Source organism: Pristiophorus japonicus, chromosome 5 (genome assembly GCF_044704955.1).
Source record: "Pristiophorus japonicus isolate sPriJap1 chromosome 5, sPriJap1.hap1, whole genome shotgun sequence".
Taxonomy (NCBI): Eukaryota; Metazoa; Chordata; class Chondrichthyes; family Pristiophoridae; genus Pristiophorus; species Pristiophorus japonicus.
The window spans coordinates 182,552,635-182,566,386 of record NC_091981.1 but is presented as its reverse complement, the minus strand read 5'-3'; the positions used below and the strand labels follow the sequence as shown (position 1 = coordinate 182,566,386).

The 13,752-nt window shown below is 41.6% G+C and overlaps 1 protein-coding gene across 1 annotated transcript in view; it reads right to left on the bottom strand.

Annotated features, from left to right (window-relative positions):
- Positions 1–13,752, bottom strand: part of LOC139264540 (ATP-binding cassette sub-family A member 13-like) — a 417,853-nt gene that overhangs the window by 363,393 nt on the left and 40,708 nt on the right. The window contains exon 7 of the mRNA XM_070881155.1: positions 3,659–3,780. Within this exon, the coding sequence (XP_070737256.1) occupies positions 3,659–3,780 (122 nt within the window). The remainder of the gene's footprint in view (positions 1–3,658; positions 3,781–13,752) is intronic.

Below are 13,752 nucleotides of genomic sequence, written 5' to 3'. Positions count from 1 at the left end.
TCCGGGGGGGGGGGAGCGGGAGCGGGAATCGGGTCGGGTCCAGTCCGGGGTGGGGGGAGCGGGTGTCGGGTCCGGTCGGGGGTGGGGGGGGGAAGCAGGAGCTGGGCGTGGGAGGAGCCTTATTCACACAGCCCCAGTGAGGCCATTCGGCCAGGGCTAGGGGCTGCGTGCTTCGGGCCCCTCCCGCACAGTTCGGCGCCTGGAGCTACTGCACTTGCGTGCCCACTGTAGCGCGCATGTGCAGAGGTCCCGGCACTGTTTTCAGCGCAGGGACCTGGCTCCGCCCCCCCACAGCTCGTGCTGCGCTGCGCCGAGGGCCAGAGGACCTGCAGGGAGGTGGAGAATACGGAGGATTTTTTTAGGCGCACTTTGTGGCACGAAAAACGGGCGTCCAGGTCGGGACTGCGCCGTTCTAGGCACGTGTGTAAACTTGGGCCCAATGATTGTATTAAGTTCCTCCCTCCCTATAGCCCCTTGATTATCCACTATTGGGATGTTTTTAGCATCTTCTACCATGAAGACCGATACTAAATATTTGTTCAACATCTCTGCTATTTCCCATTATTAATTCCCCAGCTTCATCCTCTAAGGGACCAACATTTACTTTAGCCAATCTCTTCCTTTTTATGAACCTGTAGAAACTCTTACTATCTGTTTTTATATTTCATGCTAGTTTGCTTTCATAATCTATCTTCCCTCTATTATTTTTTTAGTTGTCCTTTGCTGGCTTTTAAAAGTTTCCCAATCCTCTGGCCTCCCACTAGTCTTGGTCACTTTGTATGTCCTTGTTTTCAATTTGATACCATCCCTTATTTCTTTAGTTAGCTACGTATGGTTATCCATTCTCTTACAGTCTTTCCTTCTCATTGGAATATATTTTTGTTGAGAGTTATGAAATATCTCCTTAAATGTCTGCCACTGACCCACACTTTAATCTATTTTCCCAGTCCACTTTAGCCAACTCTGCCTTCATACCTTTGTAGTCTCCTTTGTTTAAGCTTCGGACACTGGTTTGAGGTTCAACTTTCTCACCCTGCAACTGAATGTGAAATTCAACCATGCTATGGTCACTCGTTCTTAAAGGATCCTTCAGTAGGAGATCGTTTATTAATCCTGTCTCATTACACAGTACCAGATCGAAGATAGCCTGCTCCCTGGTTGGTTCTGCAATGTACTGTTCAAGGAAGCTATCCCGGATACACTCTATGAACTCTTCCTCAAGGCTACACTGGCCAATTTGCTTTATCCAATCAATATGAAGGTTAAAACTGCCCATGATTATTACTGTTCCTTTTTTACATGTCTCCATTATTGCTTCATTTATACTCCGTCCAACAGTGTAGCTACTGTTAGGGGGCCTCTAGACTATGCCCACCAGCGACTTTTTCCCCTTATTATTCCTTATCTCCACCCAAATTGATTCAACATCTTGATCTTCTGAGCCAATATCGTTTCTCACTAACGCACTGATCTGATCCTTTATTAACAGTGCTACCCCACCTCCTTTTCCTTTCTGTCTGTCCTTCCGAATTGTCAAATACCCGAATATTTAGTTCCCAACCTTGCAACCACGTCTCTGTAATGGCTATCAGATCATACCCATTTGTATCTATTGTAGCTGTCAACTCATCTATTGTGCTACGAATGTTGCATGCCTTCAGATAAAGAGCTTTTAAATTTGTTCTTTTACCATTTTTTTCTTGCTTTGACTCCCCTTCTGATACACTTTAATATTTATATATTCTGTCCCTTCCTGTCACGCTCTGGTTTTCATTTCCCCAGTGCTATCCAGCTCTATTGCCTTCTCTTTATTCTTTGACTTTCTAAAATTTCCGCTCACCTGAACCCTCCTCACCACTAATTAGTTTAAAGCCCTCTCTACAGCCCTAGTTACATTGAGTACATTGTTCCTGCCTATCTCCACACATGAACCTTAAATATGCTCCCACCTCAGGCATCCTGTTGTGCACTGCATCCCTACAATTGGGTTATCTTCTTATTCCTCCCTCCCTCAGAAGAAATGGTATCTGAAACAGAAGATCTGTCCTGCCTGGTGAAGAATGCTAACCAGCCACCGGTCATACTCATAACCTTTCATTCAATACTATCACTAGCTGCTTTACATTGTAAGTGCTTATAAATTGCAGTTTTGTGATAAAAATTATAAGGCAAATTCTGTAACTTTTGTATTTTTTAAAAGATTGCTCAGTATAGATTAGAATGTTCAATAGGGGCATGCAGTTTATAACAGGACCTCACTTGTGTGAAACCGTGCTATTAGAGAGAATGGCCCTTAAATTCCGATGTCCTGGGCCGTATGAAGTTTCTACGGACCCAAGAAGGCTTTGGAAAAGCCAATTTTTAGCGCGCAATGCGCATGCACTGAAAACCGGCTTTTCCGATCTGTCAAATTTCTGGCTTGACAGATCCTCCGTATCTTGGGAGCGAGGACACTTGCAGGGCAAGATTTCTGATATTTACGAATATCTTGCCCTGCAAATGTCCTTTAAAATCTTGCGCCTGAAAAAGCAGGCATATAGCCTACTTTTACAGATGCAAGTGTTTAAAAATACACAAAAACATTTTAAAATAAAGTTATAAAAACACATTTTATTGTTAAAAAACCTCCCCACTATGGTAAATTTATTTTAAGGCTTAATTTAAAAAACTTTTTAAAAAGTCAGAAAATATTTTTTTTGTAACAACTTTAATTTAAATGAATGTTAAATATGTAGTTTATTTTCTATTTTTTATTGTGTTTTGGGTGTTTGGGGGGGGATTCTCATTTATAGTAATAGGAGTTCTGGACTTACGGAACTCCTATTACTATGAATGAGAATCTATACTACACCTGATTGGCTGCTGTCTCCAGCTCCCAGCCTGCGCACGTCCCCACGTGCAGGCACTGCAACGCACAGTCACAAGAGGCCTCAGGCTCAGAAGCTCCCACGGGCACAGCAGCAACAGGTAAGTGCTCATATTTTTTCTCTTTTTCTGCTGTTTGCCCGCGGGAAGAGCGCGACCGGAATTTGAGGGCCAATGTAACAAATCCATAATGAACTTTACAGTTTTGGTACCTTTAGACTATAGTCTTGAATGTGACTGGCCCAAATATCATCATGTAACTTTAAACAATTTTACTATATGTTGCCGAATGATTCTTCTTTTTAGAATATACCACCAACAGGACATAGAATACAGCTCCCAAGTAGCTAAATGGGCAGGTGTACTGCATTATGGAAATGAACCATGTAAAACAGGAAAGCCCAACTTTCAATGCCTGTCTGCATTGAGTTAGTTAATCTCCGTTGGGATTAAGAAGTAGAACTTCAAATGTCCACATTACTGGGATAAAGTGAAGGTAGGGCTGGGGGGGGAAATCAGTCAGGGTTCCTGCCAAGTGAGGACAGGGTCAAATTATGCTTGCATGCCCCAAGCCTGACTACTGTATCAGTTGACACTCACACACAGAAATTGACCGTTACTGAGGCTGTGAGCATTCATAGAACTCCAACATGAGGATGTGAGGATAAGAAAGGCAAAGAAAAAAGATTCTTGGGGGGAAAAAATGCTAAAGAATAAATGATGTTGCCATTTGAGTGATATGATAAACTACTATCTATAGACCTTGAGTGTAAAATTGAAAACTCGTACATACCCCGCGTGCTCACATCGTGCAAGATGTTCAATGCACTGATAGTCAGATTAAAGCTGGTGTCTAAAACCAAATATAAACTCTGATTGCTGGGATTGGACAGGTCTTTCAGTGATTCAGTTAATCTGAGAAAACAGAAATTCACATATAAAGAACAATTCATTCATTGTTGGCATTTATACAAAAAGAATCCTTCCTATTGAAATTAGCAAACTGTACTTGCATTTTCTCCACAAAAGGTAGCACTACAGTCGATACACAGCTAATTAGGTGTTAGTCTGGGGATCACTGGGGGCCATTTTAACCCACCCCGCCCGGCAGGAATGGGCCGGTTAAAATCGCATCCGTAAACTTACCATCTTGTTCTGCTCCATTCCGCCCGCTGCTGCTTTAACTGGCCCTTTTTTTGGGTGGTTTGGGCACCCTCCTCACCCAGGCAGAAGCCTTGTTAATACATCATTCGGACCCGATAATATTTTAATCGCTGACTGCATGGTACATCAGCCGCGGCCACCTTGTCAGTCAAATCTGCCAGCAGCAGAAGTGCTTCTCCTGGCTCCACAAAAATAAGGTAATTTACAACAAAATCAACTTGCGGTTATATACCACCTTATAACATAGTAACATTTCCCAAGCCACTTGATAAAAGCGTTAGCAAACAAAATTTGACCCAAGAGGAGATATTGGCCCGAATTTTGCAGTCAGTAGGGAAGGACTGGTGGTTGCCAGCTGACAGCTGCCCACAAAGTTTTCGTGCGAATTTGAGCGGAGACTTGCTCTAAACTGGTGTCTTATCCAGCGCACTGCCCTCAACAGGGAATCTGTGGTGTCTGCGAGCTGGTTGAGAAACAGCAAGGCTCTTCAACAAATCAGATTGAAGAATCCTCACTGAGATGAGCAGCGTATAAATCAGGAAGTATAAAGCAGGAAGTGTAAATTAGATTTAAATAATGTACAGAAAGCAAAATAAACACTGGAAAGAAAGATGAATTAAGAGAGAGAGAGAAATAAAAGATACCGGCAGAAAAAGTTATAATTTTTTTTAGATTTCCAACACTAATTAACTTCTGAAGGAATGAGACTCTACACTTGTAAAATTATATTTTATGGACTAGAGAGATAATTTGGCAGTATTTATCACTTATCACGCTTTTAAAATTTCACTTACTCCTGAATACACCAGCCCTAACTTTTTCTGGGGTGTTTTGTGGATAACTAGTATGTAAGTACCCTAACTTCACACCATTGCCTGCAATGCCAAGTCTATCGGCGAGGTTCTGTTATAGCTCAGTCTGCGGAGGAGCTGGGTAACTTGGAACACAACTATCAGATTTCTGTGTTTAACTGAGCATCTGTGTACTCCAGAAGTTGTTGTCCGATTTACTCGATAATAACGGTGAGCGCTGACACCCTCACCATTATTATTAACACAAAATTCTGGTCATTAGGACAGGTGACCAAAAGCTTGGTCAAAGAGGTAGATTTTAAGGAGCATCTTAAAGGAGGAGAGGTAGAGAGGCGGGGAGATTACAAAGAAAGGGAGGGGCAAGACCATGGAGCAATTTGAAAATAAGGATGAGAATTTTAAATTGAAGTGTTGCCAGACCAGGAGCCGATGTAGGTCAGCAAGCACAGGGGTAATGGATGAATGGGACTTGATGCGAGTTAGGATATGGGCAGCAGAGTTTTAATTTAAAACTACTTTTCAGCTGGACCGCCAACTGAAACTGGACACAAGATGCACGGCACATACTCTGCCCAGTTGAATCCTAAAGTGGCAGTCGGGGTCTTATGTTTGCCATAGGACTCTGATTTGCATATTAGAATGGCCTGCCGCCTGACCACCCGGCTGTCGGCCCTTGGATAGGCCATACCCACCATTTTCAGGGCACTACCAACCCACTTCCGCCAAGCAGGTGGCCTGAAAATCTGCACCATTCTTTCTCACCCTCATCATTTTCTCTCTCACCTCTTCTCTCTCTCTGTCACCTTCTAAAGTTTCTAGGCTACAACTGTGTAATCAAATCGGCAGCATGTTTCTTTCACACAGACATAATGTTCTCTAAACAAAACTATAGATACATATTCCCTCAGTAAAGCTTCAAAAATTTTCCCTCTAGTTTTTATTCAAATAATTTATGAAAAACTTCTGAACAGAAATTAATAGAAACTAATAAAAAAAAATATTCAGTATAGCTGACTGAATGGCACTGATGCATCCTGGGTAGTTAGGTACACTGCACATGCTTCGATGGCACAATCCAGGTTCAACACACAGTGTCACAGCTCTGGACAAAAATATCAACAGGCTTTAGGGAGAGGTTGAGGCCTTTCGATAAAAACTTTAATGAATGCATTAAAAGACAATAAAGACAACTCAATGAATACATACACTATCATGAAATATATATTTTTTGATTTTAAAAAAGTATTGGTTAAATGTTGTTTTTGAACATTTTTTGAACATTAGAAATTTACTGAGCAAAATTTCAGATAAAAACATATTGTAAAAAGCATTTTGCAAGAACTATGATTACACAGTGGCCAGATTCCATAAGCTGATGGACAGCTTGCATAATTTTTAATTTTTAATTATATATGTGGATATAGAAATTTATAATAAAATTTATAAAAATGTGACAAAACTGTAGCAGCAGGAAGTCAGGTGGCACAGAAAGGGAGTGCATGCATGTGTAAAGTTTTAATGGATTATAGATAAACAGATATAGACAGATGGGGACTGAAATTGCCCCTTTCCTTAAAGCCTGTTACCACTGCAAATCGGCAGCCACTCTGTGGAGTGCAATGGCCGCCGATTTTTCGTGAAATGGCCGCGTTATAAAAGTTCCACTCCTGCGGTATCCCGGCAGTGACCTGCTCCCACCGCCCCCCCCGCCCCCCCCACCCCTCCCACCACCATGCTGCTGCTGCCGAACCGTCCTATGTGAGTCATCAGAGTGCGCACCGTCGATGTTCCCCCCCGATGGTGAAATTCCGCCGAGAATATCTTCCTCCCGCCGGGCAGTGCCAAAAGCTGCTTTTTTCAGGCGGTCCAGTGAGGCTGTGGCCTTCTAAAATGGGGGTGCAGCTCCCATTAAAGGGGAGGACACACTGCCACTGCCATGTTTTTTTTTGTCGATTGACTGGCATGTTGGGCCGACAATTATGCCCCCGGGTTCGGTCAGGCTATCAATAGGCAGCCTGGCACCCCCTCTTGGGTGCCAGGTGGCTGGTCCAGCTGAAATCCTCCCTGGTGGCCCACTGGACTGAACTTTAAAAATAGCAAAGGCTCTCCCATTTAAGTGAAGGGAAGAGCCATGGTGATGTGGCACAGTGATGATGTCATCAGCGCCAGGCTGATGACTGACAGTGGCGGACACTACACCCCACCCCAACGCCTGCCCTTCTAGTGTGCTCACCAAGCACATCTGCCCCCATTTTCTGGAACACCGGACAAAAACAGCCAAAGAGTGGAATTTCACTCTAGAGGCCACCTCATGCACTGTGGCAGTAAAAACACTTGAAACGGGGTGTGTGCACCTAGTTTCCAGCAGGGGGCAATTTTGTCCGCATATTCTTGCCTATTTGGATTTTTGAGCTGACACTTCTTTATATGGAGAAATACCTGATTTCCTTGATGATGAATTTACAGTCAACATTGCTTCAGAAGTCTCATCAGTTCAGCACTGATATCCTGAACACCATCAAGAGTAGCATAGAAAACAAGATATAACTTGGGTAGAAACAAAGACAACACCATCTTCAATTTTATAAGCGTATAAATTGTAGGAGGAAAGGAAAACTGAGGGAAGTAAAGAATTCCACAGTTTGGGGAAAAATAAGTTTGAGTTGTGTCATTGAGTTTCAATGTTAACATAATGGGAATGCAGGGATGAGGAAGAGCAGATAAGATTGCACTATGAGCTTGCGATATTCTGGTTCTCTATACGTCATGTAAATCTATTGGTTAGAGTTAAGGTTAGGGTTAGATTTATTTTATTTTGTTCTTCTCTTAATGTAGGTTGCCAGAGTAAACAAAGATAAGTATGAATCCTATACAAAGAACAATATGTTAATGGCATTGTGAAATATTTCCAATAAATAAATAATCCTCACGTTTAGACAATTTATATCTCATTAGTGCTCTTAAAGGTTTACCATTTTGCAGTAGAATAATCAATTTCAGGTTTAGATTTACAACAGCAACAGTGCACAGAAACTGTTTATCCGGCTATAATCTCAGTCACGGCAGGACCAGGTTACAGTGGTGTACAGTGTTACTTATTTGGCATCGTGCCATTCTCATTCCTTTGTTTGTTACTGGCTATTATAAGGGTGTGTTTCACTTTTGTGACTGCAGTTATGTTTTGTTACCCTGTCTTTTACTTGGGTTTTTCCATTCCTTGTTCCTGTGCCAGTCACTGTAATTTAATTCTCTTTCTTTAATTCTGATTGTTCCTCCCGCCCCCCAACCCCCCTCCATATTTGGTAAAGACATGGGTCTTGATTGATTCTGTTGTGTCTGCAGTGGTGGTGTTTTCTGTACAGATTTGCTGCCATTTCACATAACCCTGCTGGTTTGTGGATTCAGATGCATCTTTGGCAACACCAGACCTCTGCCCACCAACACAAGTGGCAATGACTTACCATTGCAGTGTGCATATTATATTAATTGAGAATGGTTGGTGGCACTTACTGCCCACTCCAAATTTACAATTTACTAACACTAAACAAACTGAACCTAGCCTGTAATTCTTGGTTTCACTCATCTGCTAATGATCTAACACATTTCAGGTACTGCATCAGCTGAATAGTTAGCAGTCAACTCAACTATTTTCTATATCCATTGTATCGGAGACCAGAAAAAGCTATACCAGAAACCATACTTTTTGTTGATGATTTTTAATGTGTATCAAGATGAGGAATATTCACACTGGTGAATGTAACACATTTCCAGTATCAGCTTCAAGTACACTCAGGTCACAAATAGCACCCTTAGATACACATCAAAGTTATCTGTACTCTGGCACAACCACATTTCTTAGCCCTAACCTCACTAAAGCATTTTCCACTGCTCCAGTATTTTCCATTTCCCACACCAACAACACTTGTGGCCTCTTTGAATGAGATTGCCCATTTAGAGCCCTTTTGTGCTGTGGATCTATAGCCACTGACACCTGGGTTGCTACTGTCTAATGCATTTCAAGTGGGATCCTTAGAGCTGCTTGAGAAGGCTTTCATCTCATCAGTTGAATTGAAAATAAAGTCTTAGAGGTGAAAGGACAGCTATTGGTAAGGCCTACTACATGTTCACTGGAAAATTCCCCATGAAGTTTTATTGTTGGGGTTATTGTAGTTTTTTGCTTTACCCCTTCTAGAAAACCTTATGATACCTGAACTATAGGAACGGCTGATTATTCATGCTGTGCTATGATGAAAACAAATGTATTGTTTTGATGGCTCAATGGCTCTTGCTTGACAGGGGATTGAGTCTGTGTTGTCTTTGAATAAATATGAAAAGTGCATGACTAAATCTGCAGACTTCTTATGGTGGAGGCGAAGAGATTTCCACTTTTGATATTTTTGATGAAACTCTAATCATATTCACTATATTTGTGTTTACAATTTAATTACAATACTGGATGTTTTCCACTCCGGACACTCAATTCAATAAATTATACTCAATGGAATTCATTGAGGACCGGGCAGAGGACCGGGCAGAGGGGTGACCAGGAAGGGAGGTGAGTGGGTCGGGAGGTAGAAGTGGATGAGTGGGAGGTAGCGGTGGCCAGGGGTCAGGTGGCAGTGGGTGATCGGGAGGTAGCAGTGAGCATTTGTTGAGGGCAGTAATGTTGTGGGCACTGCATGCCGAATGTTTGGCCTTTAACAATGTGGCAGGTGGTACACTGCTGACGCGTAATGACCATGTATTTCCGGCCCACCATACTGGAGGCTCAGGTGGCCGTTTAGTGCCCAAAATAGTCTGGGTCCATATCTCAGAAAGTCGTGGGCATGCAGTTTTCAAAAAAGTTTATACTTTGCCAGCCTGTAAAAAGCAGAATATTAGCTGTGATGTGTAAAAGCCACTGCCAAGGGGAAATGGTTGAAGTTACAACAATGACCTGCTTTTGAGCATGATTTACTCCCCATGGAGTAATCATGAATCATGCTTTAAAACAGTTCCAGGTCTTACAAGAGATGCTGGACAGATTTAGCTGAGAAAGAATAGTTTATGATTTTTAATAAATCATATATTCACTGGGCCAGTCAGAAATCTTAACTAATTAATAAAACAGTTTAAAATTTGCCCACAAGCACAGTGTTGGCCCATATAGTCAGTAAAGCTCTTTGCTTGCAGCAGAGTTTAAATATTATTTCCAACAAGCACTGGTATCAAGTGAACCGAAATGCATAAAAGACATTGAAAGTCTCTTTATCTTGCTCAAAATAGCCATCAACTTGATGTGAACTGTTGAGGCTAACAGGATATGGGCCCTCCTCCTTCATGTGCACATGATCACACAGTGTTGTTTTGTTTCTTAACACTCTCCCTAGAATACTGAAGTATCGCTTTTCCTTGTTGAAATCCGAGTTAGAAGTGATGATGTGTGAACGATGTCCAAAGGGAATGACTAACTGTAACTCTTCAAAAACTTCCATTATAAGTTGACAAAGATAAACAATAAAACCTTTATTGCACATCTCCTCATGTTACTTACAGGAGACTTTCTAATCTTGTGCTTGGCTTCTCATATGATAGAGCATGCAGCTTTTTTCCTGTGGTAAAGACATTCTGTTTCCTGAAACATCCCAGGGTTTGGCCAGGTTGAATGTCAGGCTCAAAATCTGGCCCAAACATCTAACTTAACACAACGTGATGATAAATATTATGAAAAAAAAAACAAATCAATACTCTTAATATAAGTGACTTACATAGGAGACAAGAGACGTAATATAAGTGTCAATGCTAAGTTAACAAAGACGATAATTGTAATTATCTTTATCTATTTTTAGATCCAGCTTGAATGTAACCAATATAAAAGCAGTTTTGAGGGGAGAACTATTCCCACCAAAGTGTCTGAAACAAGTTGTGAAAGTTTCAATTCCCATCGCACGTACTGGAGGTTGCACAATCTACTTCAGAGTTTCCACTAAAATGTAGCAATTACTAAAATGTGGCAATTATCAGTTAATTATAGCAAATAAATTCCAGCTATTGATATAGTTTAAAATATTTGACTCTGATGGGGTCTCTCATTCCCTCATTGTTTTAGGTTCTTTTGTTACTGTCCTTGTAATAGGTCAATTGTTATTAAGCAGCAATGCTACTTAAAAAGACTCCCAAATCTTTTGCTCCGCCATTCAATAAGATCATGGCTGATCTGATTCTGGCCTCAACTCCACTTTCCCGCCCGCTCCCCATAACCCTTGATTCCCTTATCGTTCAAAAATCTATCTATCTCCGCCTTAAATACATTCAATGATCCAGCCTCCACAGAAACTTACTTATTCTGCCATTAGAAAACATGGCAAATAAATTGTGACTGAGTAAAAGGCTCCTTTACATTAGCACTGTGACCATTAGTCAGGTTAGGATATGCAAGGAAAAGCTACAAAAGCTTAAGACAGCCAAAAAATATGCTACAGTGAGGTTCACTGTAAATGTGAGATCATAGGAGTAGCTGTGTAAATTGGTTCTCATTTGTGAACCACAACTCAGAGCTTTGATTAAAAAAATGAATCCTTGTATCAACAAACCATTGAATATGGAAAATTGGGTGACTGTTCCTCAAAACTCATTTTTGAGTTCCTAATGAAAAGTCACCACAGAGAAGTTAACATGCTGCATTAGAAGCTGCCAGTGCTCCAGTTAAGGGTGGGCATGGATAAAGAGTAAAGAAACTTACTTTGCACATAACACTATTGAGAGAGGTAGGATATAGGTAGAATTTTCAAACTTCATTGAACTGAAATTCACTATAATTAGTCCTTCAACCAACTAATCCTGTCAGATTAAAACAAATTGAAAATTTGAAGTAGAAAATTAAAAATCTGTAATCAATCACATGGTAATATCAAGAGTAACAGCAATGATCCATATAGATTTCCATGCTTTTCAGTAAGAGGTATGTTAATATTCAGCAATAATTAGCTGTACCTGCTGATCTTTGTGACGATGCTCATAGCAAATATAAAATCACATGCCCTTCCGGTAAATATATATATTTTTTCCCCACTGAAGTTTCTTTCTTTCTCCCTGTATTCTATTTGACTTCCATTCTCTTTCCCTGCTCTCAGATGTGCCAGCCTGAAAATTGGATCATGCCCGGATTGATGCACATTCCCATTTTCATGTATGCTGCACCTATCTACAGAGGCCGGCGGCAGGACCACGGAAAATGTGTCCATTGGCCTTATCTGTTTAGTACTACAAACTGCAAGCACCAGCCACAGACCAAGAGGCAACTCACCAATCTTAGGCGCCACTAAATTTGTTGACATTTGAGTCTAATTATGTTGTGTTTCATAACGTTTATTTCAGTAGCACATTTTATATAGTTATTGAAAATTAGAACACGATTAAATGTTAGGTATTTGAGATAAAAACAAAAAATGCTGGAAATCCCAGCAGTCCAGGCAGCATCTGTGGAGAGAAAAACAGAGTTAACGTTTCAGGTTGATGACCCTTTGTCATTGACCTGAAACATTAACTCTGTTTTTTTCTCCACAGATGCTGCATGATCTGCTGAGAGTTCGAGCATTTTCTGTTTTTATTTCAGATTCCAGCATCCGCAGTATTTTTCTTTTGTGTTAGGTATCTGAGAGGCAATGTCCTTTAGCACTGTAGTGCTTAGCAGTGTGTGGAGTTGAGTGAGTCCGAGTCTGCGATTGGGGGGAGGGTGGGGGCGAGGATCAATTGAGCCAAGTTGCATGAAGAAAATATGAGGAGAGGTTGGGATGGGCTGGCTGGGTTGGGACCCTGGCAACAATGGTACTATGGATACAGCAGCATAGTGGTTATGTTACTGGACTAGTCCAGGCCTCCGGATTACTAGTCCAGTAACATAACAACTATACTACTGAACTTGTAATCCAGAGGCATGGATTAAGGATCCAGAGACATGAGTTCAAAACCACAGCTGCTGGGAAATTTAAATTCAGTTAATCAAATAATTATTGATTGAAAAGCTAGTATCAGTGATGTTGACCATGAAACTACCGGATTGTCATAAAAACCCTTCATTAATGTCCTTTAGGAAAGGAAATCTGCCATCCTTACCTGTTCTGGCCTATATGTGACTCCAGACCTACAGCAATGTGGTTGACTCTTAACTGCCCTCTAAAATGGACAAGCAAGCCACTCAGTTTTAGCAAACCTTACAAAGAAGTATACTAAGAATAAAACCCATCGGACCAAGGCACCTATGCTTGTGCCAAAATTGGGAGAGCTGTCCCACAGATTTGTGAACAACAGCCTGACAGTCAGACTCACAGAATCGTACCTTTCAGCCAACATCCCTGGGTATGTTCTGTCCTACTGGCAGGACGGACCCATCCCAGGAGGCATATACAGTAGAGAGGGAGTGACCCTGGACGTCTTCAACATTGATTCCAGATCCCATGAAGTCTCTTGGTGACTGGTCAATCATGGGCAAAGCCTCCTGCTGATCACCACCTACCGCCTTTCCTCAGTATTGTTCCATATTGAACACCACTTGGAAGACAGACTGAGAATAGCAAGAGCACAGAATGGGTAGGGACTTCAATGTCCATCAACAAGAGTAGCTCAGTAGCACTACTACTGACCGAACTGGCTGAGTCCTGAAGGACATAGCTTCCAGACTGGGATTGGATCAAAGCTCTGCAGTTCAGGAACGCAGAGTGACCTGGAGCCAGCACCAGATGGTAGACAGGAACAGAGTCATTCGCATATGATTACATCCTTTATATCAGGTTGTAAGGTGACAGACCTGAGTTGAGGCAAGCCCTGCAGTACAAAGATCTGGACATGTATAGAATTGGTAACAAGGAAGAATGTACACTGAATCAAGGCTGTCGACTTTGTATGCGTAAGGGGGGAAGGCAGAAGATATCAG